General features: G+C 54.1%; 1 protein-coding gene across 3 annotated transcripts in view; it reads right to left on the reverse strand.

The window, feature by feature from the left end:
- The window catches only part of PPL (periplakin), a 47,900-nt gene extending 42,458 nt beyond the window's left edge, over positions 1–5,442 (reverse strand). For 2 of the 3 annotated variants that reach the window (XM_069570669.1, XM_069570668.1), the window contains exon 1: positions 4,850–5,144. In XM_069570669.1, the coding sequence (XP_069426770.1) occupies positions 4,850–4,947 (98 nt within the window). In that variant the 5' untranslated portion in view covers positions 4,948–5,144. The other variant, XM_069570670.1, reaches the window with a different exon arrangement.
- Between the last annotated feature and the right edge of the window lie 12,637 nt (positions 5,443–18,079).

Here is an 18,079-nt window from a genome sequence, read left to right on the forward strand (position 1 = left end):
AGGTGGGGAGCCCTACTTTCCTTCTCCAGGGGCCCCAACATTGGCCATGTGTGAGCCGTGAGCCCAAGGCGAGTACCTTTACTCTTGGCCTCAGTGTTCCTCTCTGTGAAATGGGATACCAGCAGTAGCCTTACAGGCTCAGCGTCAGAATGAGATTTCATATATATATAACATCCTTTATATAAACATAAACATCCTTTATATATATATAAAACATTTCATATATATATATATAAAACAACATGTCTGTGCTGGGGGCACAGCAGGTGCTGAGAAACGGCTGGGCGGATCACTCCAGTCCCGGCTACCCGTGTAGTGGGAGGTGAACTTTGCTGACAGGGCCCTCCTGCAGACTGTTCGGGCTGTTCAGCCGACACTGATCAATGCACGGAGGTGTGTCTCTCCATGTGTCTTCTTAAGGTGTGTGTGTGGGGTCCACCTGAATGCTAGGGCGAAAGAATGGGAGTCAGCTGACCTCCTGTGCCCCTGGGGCAACAGCCTCCACAGCTGGAAGGAGCCCAGCTGCCTGGTCAGCCCCGTTCTTAGCACCATCCTCATCTTTGGGGCTCAGCTGGTAAAGAACCCGCCTGCAATGCAGGAGACCTGGGTTGGATCCCTGGGTTGGGAAGATCCCCTGGAGAAGGGGATGGCTACTCACTCCAGTATTCTGGCCTGGAGAAATCCATGGACTGTATAGTCCATGGGGTCACAAAGAGTCAGACACAACTGAGCGACTTTCACTTTTCATCTTCAACAGCAGTGTGCAGTCACCACTGTCACTGCCTTGACTTACTGAGCACTCACTGGAGCTGGGCCCGTCACATGCATCATCTCACTTGAGCCACTAGCAACCTCACCAGCTGATGGCTGCTGCGGATGAAACACTCCCATTTCATAGATGAGGAAACTGAGACTCAAGTGTTTTGTGACCTGCCCAAGGACACATACCTCAGGAGAGGCAAAGCTGGGGCTTGAACCCACACCTGGATGACATGCTCTTCATCACCGAGGGACCCAGGGTACCCCAGCTAGCTTCCATGAGGACACATGCCCCTTTCACCAGCCTCCAAACCCTTGGGCCCTGCCTCCCCCACAGGATGTCCCCATTAGGACTGGGCCATTCTTGTAGGATTTTGCCTAGGTGAGGTCAGGAAGTGAGGCCAGGCTGCTGGGTGCTTACTGGGACCGAGGTCTGGGTAGAGGGACAAAATTAGTCCCATTTTACTGAAGGGAAAGCCGAGGCTTCTAGCGAGGCCAAATTTCTTTGCCAAACGCAAACACAGGCAGAGTTCGGTCTAATTGCAGAGCTGGGTCTAACCATCCATTCTTCCCAATGACAGTTCAGACACATCCCAGGGAGTCCTCCCCGATAATCCAGGTCTCCACCCTAACCCTGACAGATCTCACTTCAGACCAGTCAGGGAGCAACAGGGCCATCAGGCTGGAAATCTCATCTGTCCAGCGCTATGCCTCCCAAACTCTCAGTGGTTCCCATCACTACCATGACACAGTCCTGCAACCACAGCGGTAATTAAGCAAAATTCCATCAAATGTAGAGACTGTCAACGTCTCCTCCACAGCCACCCCTACTCCCCGGAATGACACCCCAGGAGTTGTGCAGTGCACTGCCTGTCCATCGTGGCATTCAGCTCAATCCCAGCTACATAGCAGGTGCCTACTCAAATGTATTCAACAGTTATAACTACCACAGCTGCTGTGGAACGAGGCTTCCTGTAATTCTCAACCCTTTCCCTGCATTATTCCCTTTAATCATCATGTCAACAATATCACCAGGCAGGTAGTATTTTTATGCCCATTCCACAGCTGAGAAAGCAGAGGCTCAGAGAGGCCAAGCAGCTCTCCCCAAGTGGCACAGCTGGAGAGCCAGGACTGGCCAGGGCTGTACTCTCAGCATCCAAGCAGGGCAGTAGGACCGGGGCCCCTCACGGCCCTCCCCGCTGAGCTGGACACTATCCTTGGTGACCTTGCACCAGCAGCCTGACCCTGTCATTAGCGCAGGCGTGAGCACCAGTGCCGACACCTGTCATCAGAAACCAGGGCAGCGGGAGCAGCGGGGCTCACACCCAGTTCCAGCTGCTGCCAGGCTGACAAACAGGGAGGGGCGGTTTTCTCCTAAGGGGCTCTCCATTCACGAATTTCTGTTCACTTGTGCCACCCAGAGCCTGCGACCGCGGGGTTGTGTGCGAGTCACAAGTACTGGCTCCTGAATCCCCTTTGCTGGGGGCAGGGATGCTGACCCTCACTCTGGGCACTTCCTATGAGTCTGGGGAAACGGGGGTGGGGGGGGGTGGGGGAGGTGAAGGCAGGGAGGGGGGGGGAGGGGAGGGGGGAGCGCGGGGGCGGGGGGGGGGAAGGTTTGCAGGGGGTGGGCGGAATCCTCTCCATTGTTATGTTGGCTCCTCCCAGCAACCCCACTTGGAAGATATTAGTACCAGGCCTGCCTTGCAGATGAAGAAACTGAGATTCAGAGAGGTTCCTGAGCCTCTCTGGAACAAGAGGCGAGGTGTTCAACTGACCACCTCAATGCTGAATCTCACTGGCAACCCTGCCTCCCCCAGACAGAAGAGGAAGCCCCCAGAAAACTCAGGGTGCAAGAGTAACTTAGGGGTCAGCACCCTGTGACCAGCGACCGCATCTTAGAGCTATGGGTACAGGGCCAAGCACTGGGTAACACTCAAGAGGCTACCTTCGACCCTGCAATCTGTTCCATGAACTTGTCTCCACCAAGGGGAACATGCTGGGCTGGCAAGACCACGGTCACCTGGCATCTACACAGGGCTGTGACTGTGCAAGGCCACGGGGCCCAAAGGAAGAATCTCATCCCATCTTGGGAAGAATCGGGGAGGGCTTCCTGGAGAAAGAGACCTCCAAGCTGAGATCACACATTCAGCTAGGGGCAGCGGATGGCTGCCTTGGGCCAGGGGTATTTCGAAGTGCAGGATCCATGCCCATTAACCCTGAGTCCCTGAAGCTGTAAAGGATGTTAATTGCTTCCTTCCTGCCCTCTGCTGGGAAGGCCAAGACCCTCCCAGATTGTCCAGATTCATTATAACCTTTTGTTAGGTCCAAGCCCAGCCCTTGGGGGACTGGACAGATGGAGAGCTGGAAGAAGGGGAAGCTCAGAGGGATGAGGGAGGCGGAGAGCAGGGCGAGGCTGGCCCATCTCCTGGTGTGTGGGTGTGTGCATGTGGGTGGAGGATTGGAGGGGCCCTGGTCTTAGTGGGGGGAGAACAGCACAGCCCTCCCTGGCTGGCACGGAGCATCTGGTTGTGCAACATCTGAAAGACTAGTTCAGGGACTGGACGGGACCCCAGCTGGGCTGGAGAGCCAGCTGGACCTGGCCACTGAGGAGCAGCACGCAGAGCCCTGCCCAATCCCTGGGGCTGGGAAAGATCAGGCAGGCTTGTGTGTGTGTGTGTGGTGGGGGCGGGGGTGGGAGGGGATCCCGAGAGGGGAGGGAAAGAAATGCTTCTAAACTTGAAACAAGGCAAAGGGGAGAAGGGGCAGTGGGGTCACAGGAGAGGGGAGTTTCTGAAAAGCCTGGAACTCAAAGGCATGGAGGGCCCACACTCTACGTCTCAGGTGAGGGCACCGTGAGATGGCTGGATGGCATCCCTGACTCGATGGACATGAGATTGAGCAGGCTCCTGGAGTTGGCAATGGACAGGGAGGCCTGGCTTGCTGCAGTCAATGGGGTCACAAACAGTCAGACACGACTGAGCAACTGAACTGACTGAACAAAGACATGGAGGGCCCACCCTCTCCACACCATGCCCAAGCTGCCTGCACCTGTCAGACAGGTCTGCCTGGGCTGGACCACGGGGGGCAGGGTGGGAGTGCAGGCCAGGGTCTCCTCGCCTTCATCCCTGGCCTGGGAGAGAGTGAGGGACTGCTTCCAGGGGAGGGGGTCTCAGATGAGGGCACTTTGGGGTGGATACACTTGGGCAGGTGGGCTCTGCAATTTTTTTTTAGTTTCCCCACCTGCCTGAAGCCCCTTGTGGATAAAGGCTCCCTCCCATCTATAGCCCCTGCCTCCTTTTCCCTAGAGAGAGGCCAAGGAAGGGTCTGAGGTCCTGCCCCCTCCCTCAATCTCAGCATCTCCACTGAGGTTCCCCTAAACCGGTTATTAAGTGAATACATTAGGCTTACCAAGCAGACGTGGACGTGGGCTGCCGTTTCAACGCAAACACATCGAGACATGTCATTCCCTTCCCAGGCGGCCCTGGGAACCAGAGGCTCTCAGAGACGCCGCCAGTTTCGGCGCTGGTTGGCGGGGGGGTGCTGGGGGCAGCCACGCCCCTGAGAAATCATTCAGGGAGAAGGCCCGACCGCCCTCCCAGGAGCTGCGCAGACCTCGGGGTGGGGTAGGGAGTGTGGACCAGGGGTGCCTCAGCCCGGGTTCCTCCAACCCGACCCCACACCCACGGATTCCTCCGAACCAGGCTCTGGAGCGCAGGATGGCAGGTGCCGGAAAGTTCTGCTGCAGGTGGCACGTTCCCCGCCCCCCAATTCGTCCCCTCACCTCTCGCCTCCCCGACTCCAGAAGCACCTGTGCGCCCCTCCAAGGAGCGCTGGTGAACGTCCCCCGACACGCCCCCGCTCCAGCTCAAATTCACCGCGTGCGTGCGCCCCTAGACGGTGCTTCTGTCCCTGCACACACCCTCGCCCCCGTCGCCCCCCACCCCGCCCCGCCTTGGGTGTAGCGTCCGCCGGACACACCACTCTCCACCTGGGCGGTGCTTCCTAGCCCGCGAGGACCCCTGGCCCAAGAGCGACCGCGGGACGCGGAGACCCCCACCCCCACCCCCCAGTGACTCCACCTCAGTACCTTGCTCTCTGAGCGCCCAAGCCAGTACTCTCCCGGCTCCTAGAACTTTCCGGGGCCAAACAGCGTGTTTTCCTTCCGCGCCCCCGGCCCACCTCCATTCCCACCTCGGCCGTGCTTCCCAGCTCAAGGGTGGCCCTCGGGCGCCCGCGTCCCCGCGCGCCGCGCACTCCCGGCTGGGTTCCCCGCCCCGCGGAGCTCCCAGGGCGGTGCGCACCCCCTCCCAGCCGCCGCGGCCCCGGAGGCCCGGCCGTTCCCCTCACGGCCCGGGCCCCGCATCCCGGCCCAGCGCGGCCCCTCACCTGCGGGTCCGAACCGTGGGGCTGTATTTGCCTTTGTTTCTCTTCCTGAAGAGCGAGTTCATGGTGGCGGCCGGGCGGGGCGGCGGGTCGCTGCGCCGGGCTGGGCACGGGGCGGCGGAGGCCCCGGCGCGCACCGAGGGGCGGGCAGCCTGCGCAGGTGAGCGGGCGGCGACGCGGGAGCCCCGAGTGCGGCGCGGCGGCGGCGGCCCGTCACTACTCGCGGGGGGCGGGGCGCCCGCAGGCCGCGGCTGCCCCCGCCGCTCCCGAGAAGGTGGCGCTTACCTTCCCGGGGGCGGGGCGCCGGGGGGCGGGGCTTCCAGGCGCTCCCTCGGCCAGGCTGGAGCGAGCTGGGCGCCCGGCCTGGAATCTGGGTGGGGACACGGGGTCCTGGGAGGACCCGGCCCATCCCACCCCACCTCCCAGCGCGGACACTCGAGAAGCTGGGCAGGCGGGCGGAGGCGCACTGGCGGCTCTTCCGAGCGCGCTCCGCGGCCCCCTCGCCCCTGACTCCCGGCCTGGCGCACGCGCCCCAGGCTGAGGACCCTCACCCGGGTCTCGGATGCCCGTCTTGGGCACCGGGGCTCCCTTTTCTTGGCTGACACCCCGGTGGGGTCCCCAGTCAGATGGGACAGCCTGACGGGTCTCTATGCCCCGATAGCTAGTGAATTACTCTCAGGTGGTAGGACTGTCGATAGCAGTTGAGAAAAGGGACCTTGGGAGTGCGCCTTGATGTTGTTTAGATGCTAAGTCGTGTCCGACTCGTTGCGATCCCACGGACTGTAGCCCGCCAGGCTCCTTTTTCCATGGGATTTCCCAGGCGAGAACACAGGAGTAGCCAAGAAATGGTAGCCATTTCCTTCTCCAGGGGATCTTCCAGACCCAGGGATCGAACTTGCGTCTCTAGGATTGGCAGGCGGATTCTGAGCCACCTGGGAAGCCCCAGAGTGCGCCTACCTGAGTTCAAATCCTGCTGTTTTGAATGGTCAGCTGACTCTTCAGCAAGGCTTCTCTTGCTCCCAGCCTCAGTTTCCTTTATCTGTCGAACAGTGGTAACAACCGCACCCCACCCCATAGGGATTCCTGTAGATCATTCACACAACACTTCACACAGTCCCATGTGCCAAGTTACATCTGTGCCAGCAGAGGCCAGTCACGCCGGGGCCCTGCTGCTCTGTGTGCCTGCGGAGAAGGCTGCAGTTAGACAGCCAGTAACCCCGGGTCTGGCCCTGAGCCAGAGTGGGGCCGTGACAGCAGGGAGCCCTTCAGCGTCCCTCTGGAGGGCACTGCTGGTGTTGAGCCCAGCTGGGAAGGAGGAGCACCCAGTCCTCAGGGGAGATGCCAAAGGGCCCAGATGGGGAGCAATGATGAGGGAAGGAGGCAGACTCCCCGCCACAGGCATCCAGAGTCCTCAGGCCAGTCACTTCCCCAGCCGCTTTTTATTTAAAAAATAAGGAGGTTGATGAGGAAGTTGATTCCTACAGGCTTTTCCTGCCCCAGACCCCAGAGCATTTGAGAACAGTGTCCTGTAGGCCATGGGGTCCCCCAACCTCCAGTATCTAATGCCTGATGATCTGTGGTGGAGCTGATGTAATAATAATAGAAATAAAAGTGCGCAGTAAGTGTAGTAGCGGGGGTGTAGTTCAATGGTAGAGCGTGTGCTTAGCATGCACGAGGCCCCGGGTTCAGTGCCTGGCACCTCCATTTAGGCGTTTCTTCTTACTGGGAGGAGACAGTTTATTATTGTGGGGATGGAGGGGATATATATATATAACTGTTTCATGTTGATGTATGGCAGAGACCACCACAACATTGCAAAGCAATTATCCCCCAATTTAAAAAAAAAAAACAAACAGTAATGTGCTTGAATCATCCTGAAACCATCCCCCCCCAACCCCGTCCTCGGAAAAATTGTCTTCCATGAAACCAGTCCATGGTGCCAAATAGTTTGGGGATGGCTGCTTTAGGTCATCTGTTGTCCCTTACAGAGATTCTGGGAAAACCTTACTTGTTAGGGGATATCTGCGGTGGGCTTAAGGGGGTCTGCAGATCCTCCTACAGTTGCTTTCAAAATGTGTGTGTGTCCAAATGCACATTTTGAGGGCGAGGGTCTATCGCTTTCAGTGGGCTCGTTCATTGGCTCATTCCACAGATATGGGCATTCTCCCAGCCGTGGCTGCCTGGTTCTGCTACGTTGATGAGAAAAGGGAAAAACAAAACGAAAACATAAAAGGCCTTTCTCTTAACGGAGAGGGAAAGACAGATGCTAATACTACTAACAATACATTGACAACCTCAAGTTGGGATCTGAAGGCCTAAAAAGGATAAAGGATGCTGGGAGGAGCAGCAGCTCAGCTTCCCCAGGGGAGCTTGTAAAATGCAGATTCCGGGGTGTGACCCCCCTCCAGCTCCTGATTGAGGGGCTGTGCGCAGGAAAGGTCTCAGGGGTCTAAACTTTTAGCAAGTCCCCCTGGTGGTCCCTGGCCCCTCTATGAGAAACCAGGAGTGAGGGATCTTGCCTGCAGCTCTCAGATAGGGAACCCTGTACAGACCTTCCAGCCACACCTAACCATTCTCTCCTCTCTGAACTTGGCACTGCCCTGGCTTCTCTCTCAGATGCCCCTTCTAGGTGGGGAGTTCCCCATGAGGCAGCTCAGTGCTTGAGCAATTCCCTCCAACCTGCAGGGACTTCCCTCCCCAAGTCTGAGGTTAGCTCCGGGGGTGGGAGTAGGGTGGGACCTAGAGTCCCACTACAAGCATTGGGCTTCCCTGGCGGTTCAGATGGTAAAGAATCCACCTGCAATGCAGGAGACCTAGAGACTATAAGTCCAGACTACAAGCCCATTGGGAATAGGTGTCAGGGAGGAGCCCAAGGCTTCAGAACACACAGCTTGGTGGTGGTGGGGGGAGTGACTTGGGGTCTAGACCTGGCCTGAAGTCAGGACAAAACTTGCTCAGCCTGGACCCCTTCCTGTGCCCCTAAGTGAGCCAAAGGGCTCAGGAGGGAATACTGTCCAACCCCCTGTTTTATGGCACAACTCTGCATGGAAACTCTCTTCCTTCCTTCTCCGGGTTACCTTTCCCTTAGAGAGTAAATAGGAGTCATTCACGGCAGCACCGTTGCTAGGGAGGAGATCCTGGGAACAGCCTGATGGCCACTGGGATGGGGATCAGGTGGTTAAATAACCCAGAGCGCATCTACTCTGGGAAGACTGTGCAGCTGGAAATGAATGAGATGTGGAATTCGTTGTCAGGCGCCAGGAGCAAAGCGTGAGAGAGAAACAGAGAATATATATGCCTATATGTACAGAAAATTCCTGGAAGTATCCACAAGACTTTGTTAGCCATGAGTCCCCTCAGGAAACAAATATGAATTTTCATTGTATGCTCTTTCATAGTGTTTGGATTTTGTCATTTTTTAAAACTTCCTTTGGATATTATTTCTATATGTGCTTGGATTAATTTTTCAATGTCTTTTTTCAATTACTTTCTATTTTTTAGCCATGTGGCATGTGGGATTTTAATTTCCCAATCAGGGATTGAACCTGTACCCTTTGCATTGGAAATGCAGAGGTTTAACCAGTGAACCACCAGGGAAGTCCTTCAGTTACTTTTACAAGACTCATTTCAAAATGACCCAAGCCCGGCATTCCCACTTCCCAGACCCTTCCCTGCCTCCACTCCCCACTTCATGCCCCTCTGTTAGGGTCCACTACATTCTATGGTGTTAACCTCCTTCCTTGTCAGTCTTCCTTACTGGACTGAAAGATACTGGTTGATAAGGATTATGGAAGATACAACATTTGAGCAAAATGGAACCCATGTTAAGGAAGGAAGCCTCCCTATCTTCAAGTTGCTGATAGTCTAAGGCCAGAGACAAAGAGACAGCAACTACAAAGCCAACTGGGCTGAGCCTAGGGAGATGAACCTTATCAGGGCTCCAAAGACGGGGTGAGGGGCGGCAGCCTGGGGAGCCCTGGAGTTCTCAGTCTCTTTCAGGTGTTGCAGCTTGTACACAGGTCATCTTGTGCTTCTGAGCCTCAGTTTTCCCCATCTGTGAAATGGACACAACTATAGTATCCACCCCGGAGAAGGCAATGGCACCCCACTCCAGTACTCTTGACTGGAAATTCCCATGGATGGAAGAGCCTGGTGGGCTTCCGTCTATGGGGTTGCACAGAGTCGGACACGACTGAAGCGACTTAGCAGCAGCAGCAGCAGCAGCAGCCGCAGCAGCAGCATAGTATCCGCCTCCTAGGTGAGATCCCATGTGTTAAGCACTTGGCATGCCCCTAGGCCCTGAGTGAGGGTCCCACAAATGGGAGGGGTTGACCTCTGCAGGTGGAGGCTCCATGCTCGTGGGGCTGAGGGTTACAAGCAATTATAGGAACTCCAAACTGTTTCAGAACTCCAGACTTCTCCCAACTTCCAAATCCTCCTTCCCCACACCTAGAAAAGTGAAGTTTGGCTTCTAAGAGGAAACCAAACTAGGGACCTCCAGGTGAGCACACTGATAGCTCAGCTGCTGAATAACAGCCGTGACACTGATGATGTTATGTGACATTGATGATATTAATACCATTTCTCCATTATTGAGGACCGACTCCATGCCAGGCAACACAGCACGTGGCCAATATGCTTCAGCGGGTTGACACTCCCCAGAGACCCCCACTGACTCTCCAAGGACCCTCCCTCCCAAGAGGAAGGTCTCTTATCTTCCAGGGAAGCTCACTGAGGCCCTGAGAGGCCCAGTGCCAGCTGGGCTGGTTCCTGGCTTAGCCTGCTCTGGCCCCACGCTCTTGGACCCCCACCCGTCTCCACCCTCGTGGGCTGACTCAGCTGGGCCTGGCCCAAGTGCTTAGGGGAGAATGAGTAGATTTGGGGAGGAACTGAGTTGTCCTTCACCATCCCGCTTCCCTCCAGCCTCTAGAATCTGGGTTTCTAGCTGGGGCAAGGTGTGTGTGTGTGTGTGTGTGTGTGTGTGTGTGTGTGTGAGTGTGTACACGTGTGCCTGACACTCCGTGGGCAGGCTAGATGGGGTGGGAGCTGGGATCTGGGCCCTGTGGATCCTCCTGTGGGCAGATGGGATTTGCTTGGTTCCGAGGAGCCCTCATATGCCAAGTGACTCATCCGCTCTGCCTGTGCCGTGGGGTGGGGGCTTGGGGAGTGTGTTTGCTTTCCCCAAGGGGTTGACTTGATGTTCACCCTGAAGGGATGGTACCTGCCCGGCCGTTCTGTTCCCTGGCAACCAGGCCACCTTTGGCCCCTGAACCCCGTCCTCTGCCTAGAGCTGGGCCAGGCGGCCGTCTCCCAGGAGGCCACCCCATCTGAAGGGTCATCCACACCCTCCCTGTTTGCAATCATTGTTTCCCCAGCAGCTGGAGAGGCGCTCGCTCACTCCCTGGCTGGCTCAGGTGTTTCGGTGAACCAGTTTGAAACAAGAAGGGCAGCATTCCCGCAGAGAGAGGGGTGTGCAGGATGGGAGGCCAGTTCCTCACCATGGAGCCTCCCCTCCCACGGCAGAGGCCCAGCCCCCCTGTGCACAGACAGCCGTTCTCCTATCTCCAGGGGTACGGCCTCACCCCCACCTAGAGGGCATTCAGAAATGCAGATTCCAGGGCCCCTGAGACTGCAGTTGGTGGGTCTGGCTAGACCCCCAGAATCTGCATGTTAACAAGCACATACCCCACCCCCACGCCCCCCAGGATGCTAAAGCTTGTGGGTCTCTGGGCTGCCCTGAGAGACACAGTTGTGAGCAGAGAGACGCAGCACATGGGCAGGCCTGGTCTACACCCTCTGGGGAAGAACCCACAGGCTGTAGCTTGAGGCCAGCCTCAGTTTGAATCCTGCCCAGCGTGTGACCTTGGGTTGGTGGCTTAACCTCTCTGAACCGGGCGTCCCCATCTGTAAAATGTGGATGAGCCAGTGCTCCATGTTGGCGTGGCATAGAGGGCCTTCTCCTCCCCGCCCTCCAAGGGGACAGGAGGGGGCTGGCCCGGCTTCACCCCGTGTTTTGTAACATGTATTTACTTTCCTCGCAGAACAATGCAATGGATGGAAAATCATGCTGGACATCCAGTCCAGATGGGCTGACTCACACTCAGCCCTGGGCCGGTGAGCTCCCCACCACAGCCCCCCTGGGACCAGAGAGGAGGCTGGCCGCTGGCAGCAGAGACAAGAGAGGGTCCACGGTGAGTCACCCACTCTGCCTGCCCCTGAGTCATCCCCCAGGAATGTGCCTCTGGCCCAAACCTGCCTGGGGCCCCTGGCAGGCTGCCCCATCCTGCCACCTCCCCACTGCCTGCCAGGGAGTCCCACCCCGAGGCCCCCCAAGGGAGCATCCGCAGCTCAGATGACCTTCCTGCTGGCCCTCTCTGGAGGGCTGTGTACCTGCATGACTGTGTCTGCTATAAAACATTGGAACAGCTCCTGACCAGTAGGTGAATAGCGGCGGTGCTGAGCCCCCACTGCCCCTGGCCACGCTGGCCCTTCTGTAGGACCCAGCCATGGAGGGGTTAACCCTCTGCTCAGCAGGGGCCTCTTGGACCTGGCCTCACCCACGGGCTGGTGGCCCCTCTGGCCCAGCCAGACTGTACCCTCATAGCATCTTGCAGATCTGAGCCTCATCGTGAACCCTGGATGGCTTGCCGGCACAACCTACTCTACATCTCTGGACGCCTCATTTCAAGCCCATCCCTGGGCCTCTCAGATGGAGCAGTGAGGGCCACCCAGTGAGGAGGTCACACTGTCAGGGCAGAGAGTGGAGCTGGGTGGAGTCCTGGGGCCAGACTGGCTCTGCCAGGCCTGGGATCTCCACCGCAGGACAGGCTGCCCAACCCAAATCCAAAACTCCCCTCCCCATGACCAAGCCTACTTCCTCCCTGCCCTGCCGGGGCCCATGCTGCCCAGACCGGTGGGGCTACATTTCTGGGGCCAGTGTGTGACAGTTCCTGGGGATGGCCCAGGTCAGGAGGTCAGGACCCCATTCCCTCCTGCACCTGGGGACCTGAGTGATGGACAGGCCAGGCCACAGGGGACAAAATACAAAATCAAATCAAGCTTTAGCTTGAAACCAGACTGGGTTTGAAATCTGGCTCAGCCATATAACCAGCTGTGTGACCTTAAGCAAGTGGCTTAACCTCTCTGAACCTCAGTTTCTCCATCTGTAAAACTGGGAAGAGCCTGTGAGCGAAGATATCAAATCCTCACTCCTCCATTTCCTAGCTGTGTGACCCTTGGGAAATGTCTTCAACTCTCTGAACTTTGGTTTCTCCATCTGCAAAACTGGACACTTAATACTTGCTCCACAGGGCCTTGAAAGGATTAGGTGAAGTAAAACATGTAATGGTAGGTGTTGCAAGAGGGCATCAGAGGGCAGACACACTGAAACCATACGCACAGAAAACTAGTCAGTCTAATCACACTAGGACCACAGCCTGGTCTAACTCAAGGAAACCAAGCCATGCCTGCAGGGCAACCCAAGACGGGCGGGTCATGGTGGAGAGGTCTGACAGAATGTGGTCCACTGGAGAAGGGAATGGCAAGCTACTTCAGTATTCTTGCCTTGAGAACCCCATGAACAGTATGAAAAGGCAAAATGATAGGATACCAAAAGAGGAACTCCCCAGGTCATTAGGTGCCCAATATCCTACTGGAGATCAGTAGAGAAATAACTCCAGAAAGAATGAAGGGATGGAACCAAAGCAGAAACAATACCCAGTTCTGGATGTGACTGGTGATAGAAGCAAGATCCGATGCTGTAAAGAGCAATACTGCATAGGAACCTGGAATGTCAGGTCCATGAATCAAGGCAAATTGGAAGTGGTCAAACAAGAGATGGCAAGGGTGAACATCAACATTCTAGGAATCAGCAAACTAAAATGGACTGGAATGGGTGAATTTAGCTCAGATGACCATTATATCTACTACTGCGGGCAGGAATCCCTCAGAAGAAATGGAGTAGCCATCATGGTCAACAGAGTCCGAAATGCAGTACTTGGATGCAATCTCAAAAACGACAGAATGATCTCTGTTCGTCTCCAAGGCAAACCATTCAATATCACAGTTATCCAAGTCTATGCCCCAACCAGTAATGCTGAAGAAGCTGAAGTTGAACGGTTTTATGAAGACCTACAAGACCTTTTAGAACTAACACCCAAAAAAGATGTCCTTTTCTATGGGGGATTGGAATGCAAAAGTAGGAAGTCAAGAAACACCTGGAGTAACAGGCAAATTTGGCCTTGGAATGCGGAATGAAGCAGGGCAAAGACTAATAGAGTTTTGCCAAGAAAATGCACTGGTCATAGCAAACACCCTCTTCCAACAACACAAGAGAAGACTCTACACATGGACATCACCAGATGGTCAACACCGAAATCAGATTGATTATATTCTTTGCAGCCAAAGATGGAGAAGCTCTATACAGTCAATAAAAACAAGACCAGGAGCTGACTGTGGCTCAGATCATGAACTCCTTATTACCAAATTCAGACTCAAATTGAAGAAAGTAGGGAAAACCACTAGACCATTCAGGTATGACCTAAATCAAATCCCTTATGATTGTACAGTGGAAGTGAGAAATAGATTTAAGGGCCTAGATCTGATAGAGTGCTTGATGAACTATGGAATGAGGTTCGTGACATTGTACAGGAGACAGGGATCAAGACCATCCCCATGGAAAAGAAATGCAAATAAGCAAAATGGCTGTCTGGGGAGGCCTTACAAATAGCTGGGAAAAGAAGAGAAGTGAAAAGTAAAGGAGAAAAGAAAAGATATAAGCATCTGAATGCAGAGTTCCAAAGAATAGCAAGAAGAGATGAGAAAGCCTTCTTCAGCGATCAATGCAAAGAAATAGAGGAAAACAACAGAATGGGAAAGACTAGAGATCTCTTCAAGAAAATTAGAGATACCAAGGGAACATTTCATGCAAAGATGGGCTTGATAAAGGACAGAAATGGTATGGACCTAACAGAAGCAGAAGATAGTAAGAAGAGATGGCAAGAATACACAGAAGAACTGTACAAAAAAGATCTTCATGACCCAAATAACCATGATGATGTGATCACTCATCTAGAGCCAGACATCCTGGAATGTGAAGTCAAGTGGGCCTTAGAAAGCATCACTACGAACAAAGCTAGTGGAGGTGATGAAATTCCACTTGAGCTGTTTCAAATCCTGAAACATGATGCTGTGAAAGTGCTGCACTCAATATGCCAGCAAATTTGGAAAACTCAGCAGTGGCCACAGGACTGGAAAAGGTCAGTTTTCATTCCAATCCCAAAGAAAGGCAATGCCAAAGAATGCTCAAACTACCGCACAATTGCACTCATCTCACATGCTAGTAAAGTAATGCTCAAAATTCTCCAAGCCAGGCTTCAGCAGTATGTGAACTGTGAACTCCCTGATGTTCAAGCTGGTTTTAGAAAAGGCAGAGGAACCAGAGATCAAATTGTCAACATTCGCTGGATCATGGAAAAAGCAAGAGAGTTCCAGAAAAACATCTATTTCTGCTTTATTGACTATGCCAAAGCCTTTGACTGTGTGGATCACAATAAACTGTGGAAAATTCTGAAAGAGATGGGAATACCAGACCACCTAACCTGCCTCTGGAGTAATCTGTATGCAGGTCAGGAAGCAACAGTTAGAACTGGACATGGAACAACAGACTGGTTCCAAATAGGAAAAGGAGTACGTCAAGGTGTATATTGTCACCCTGCTTATTTAACTTCTATGCAGAGTACATCATGAGAAACGCTGGACTGGAAGAAGCACAAGCTGGAATCAAGATTGCCAGGAGAAATATCAGTAACCTCAGATATGCAGATAACACCACCCTTATGGCAGAAAGTGAAGAGGACCTAGAAAGCCTCTTGATGAAAGTGAAAGAGGAGAGCGAAAAAGTTGGCTTAAAGCTCAACATTCAGAAAACGAAGATCATGACATCTGGTCCCATCACTTCATGGGAAATAGGTGGGGAAACAGTGGAAACAGTGTCAGAGTTTATTTTTTGGGCTCCAGAATCACTGCAGATGGTGACTGCAGCCATGAAATTAAAGGACGCTTACTCCTTGGCAGAAAAGTTATGACCAACCTAGATAGCATATTCAAAAGCAGAGACATTACTTTGCCGACTAAGGTCTGTCTAGTCAAGGCTATGGTTTTTCCTGTGGTCATGTATGGATGTGAGAGTTGGACTGTGAAGAAAGCTGAGCGCTGAAGAATTGATGCTTTTGACCTGTGGTGTTGGAGAAGACTCTTGAGAGTCCCTTGGACTGCAAGGAGATCCAACCAGTCCATTCTGAAGGAGATCAACCCTGGGATTTCTTTGGAAGGAATGATGCTAAAGCTGAAGCTCCAGTACTTTGGCCACCTCATGCGAAGAGTTGACTCATTGGGAAAGACTCTGATGCTGGGAGGGATTGAGGGCAGGAGGAGAAGGGGACGACAGAGGATGAGATGGCTGGATGGCATCACGGACTTGATGGACGTGAGTCTGAGTGAACTCTGGGAGATGGTGATGGACAGGGGGGCCTGGTGTGCTGCGATTCATGGGGTTGCAGAGTCGGACACAACTGAGCGACTGAACTGAACTGAAAACGTGTAATAATGACAGAAAATATCAACTTTTGTTGAGCATTTACTGTGTGCCAGGCCTTGCGCTAAGTCCTTAGCTCAGGGAAGCATGCTAGCACTGTGATTTCTAGCTTCATCGAGGTGTGCTAGGCATACAACAGAGTACATATATTTCAAGTGTATCATCTGATAAGTTCTGATGCAAGCACACAGTAGTGGAACCACAACAAAGAGGGCAAACTGGCCTTCTTCCTCTCCCTAATTTTCAGATGTGGAAACTGAAGCTCCAATGCATTCAGTGCATTCAGCGCCTACTCAGGAAGGTCAGGAAGGGGCTCAGGATTTAAACCCTGCAGTCTGAGCCAGCACCCTTGTCCCTCCCTCAATCACCATTCAGCAGCAGGTGCCGGGCACAGAGTAAGTGCCCAGTGTCATGCTGAATGAATGAATGGTGTGATCAAGAGGGTCACTGCACTGTGGTCCCAGGGAAGGTCCCCAGAGGAAGACCAACCAGAGCTAGTAGGTCCTGAGTCAGAACTGGGGTGGAAGAGAAGGGAGTCATTTGTCCCTTCATTCAATATTTATTGAGCATCTACTATGTGACAAGTCCTGTTCTAGGTGCTCGGGATACAGATGGAATAGAATGGACACAGGTTCCTGCTCTCGGGGAGCCAGTAGGGCAGGAATGAGGAGACAGTGAAAGTATGACGTCCCTAGGGGGAGATCACGGCATCTCTCGAATATCCCCAAGGACGCAGCGCTGCAGGCAGACAAAATTATGGACCGGGCCCCAAGACACTGTGACGAAAGCAGCCAGACCCCAGGCTGAGGGTGGCTGGAGGCCCTCGCTGGAGGCAGGGACCCCCGGCTCCCTCATCATGGCCCTCCCTCCCAACCATCACTGATATTTCCTTAGGAACCAGGCTTCCCTGTCCCGAGGGGAGGATCTTGCCCTCAGAGTGCCTCCCATTTGCGGAGCACCTACCTGATGCCCCATCCTGGGGATATAGGAGCTAGCAAGATACAGCCTGAACAACCCGGTCTGGGAAGAGAAAGGGATAGAAGAGCAAGCTGATGACCACATGTAAAGAAATGAAATGACCTGGGACTTCCCTGTGGTCCAGTGGGTTAAGACTCTGCGCTTTCAGGGGCTTCTCTGGAGGCTCAGTGGTAAAGAATCCGCCTGCCGATGCAGGAGACATGGGTTCCATCCCTGATCTGGGAAGAACCCACATGCTGCGGAGCAACTAAGTCCGTGAGACACAACTATTGTGCTCTCGGGCCCGGGAGCCGCAGCTACTGAGCCTGAGTGCTCTGGAGTCAGTGCTCTGCAACAAGAGAAGCCACGGCGATGGGAAGCCCAGGGACTGAAACTAGGGTAGCCGCCACTTGCCGCAACTAGAGAAAAGCCTGGGCAGCGAGGAGGACCCAGTACAGCCAGATACATAAATAAAATTATATATTAAAAAAAAAGACTTTGTGCTTCCGATGCAGGGGGTGCGGGTTGCACCCCTGGTCAGGGAAATAAGATCCCATGTGCCATGCAGCACAGCAACCCCCCCCCCACATTTTTTTTTAAAGAAATGAATGGAGAAGGAAATGGCAACCCACTCCAGCATACTTGCCTGAGAAATCCTATGGACAGAGGAGTCTGGTAGGCTATACAGTCCATGGGATTGCAAAGAGTCGGACATAACCCTAGCGTCTAAACAACAACAACATGGATTTGTCAGTTTCCGTCATATGAATACTGTAAGAAACTAAATAATTAAAAGCATTATTTGTGATTTTAAAAAAATAGAGAACTGAAATGACCTAACTGCTCATCCGTGGGGAGGTGGGCAGAGGAACAATGATACTGCCAGGCTCTGGACAGGCAGATGAGGTCAGAAAGACAGGGGTCCATAGCCTCACGGGGAGGGAAGTCTAGGTGGTAACAAGTAAAGCAGCAGATGTTTTGACCATTTCTGATTCAAACTAGAGCTGCCCCTAACTCGGCAAGTTGGCCTATCTACCCAGTCTGGACCTGCCCAGGCCATTTGTCTACTGTCTCTGCTGAGGTCAAACATTCCTGCCTTGGACCCAGGAGGCCCAGCCACAGCAGGCTAACCCCTTTCCCACCCCAGGCCAACCTCTGGTCACTGGCTCAGGCTTAATCCCCCATCCAGGCCTGGGCCTCGGAAGTGATGAGTCAACGCAAGCTGGCTTTGGACAAACACCTCCCTCCTCCCGGCCCTGGGGTCCCTGCTCCACGCCCACCTAGTCCATCCTGTTCCCGAGTCAGGGCCCAGCCTCTGCCGGCCCCTGGGGGGTGACTTGGAGCAGCCCTTGCCAAAGGAACTTCCTGCAAGTGCTGGAATAC

Source organism: Ovis canadensis, chromosome 24 (genome assembly GCF_042477335.2).
Source record: "Ovis canadensis isolate MfBH-ARS-UI-01 breed Bighorn chromosome 24, ARS-UI_OviCan_v2, whole genome shotgun sequence".
NCBI lineage: Eukaryota > Metazoa > Chordata > Mammalia > Artiodactyla > Bovidae > Ovis > Ovis canadensis.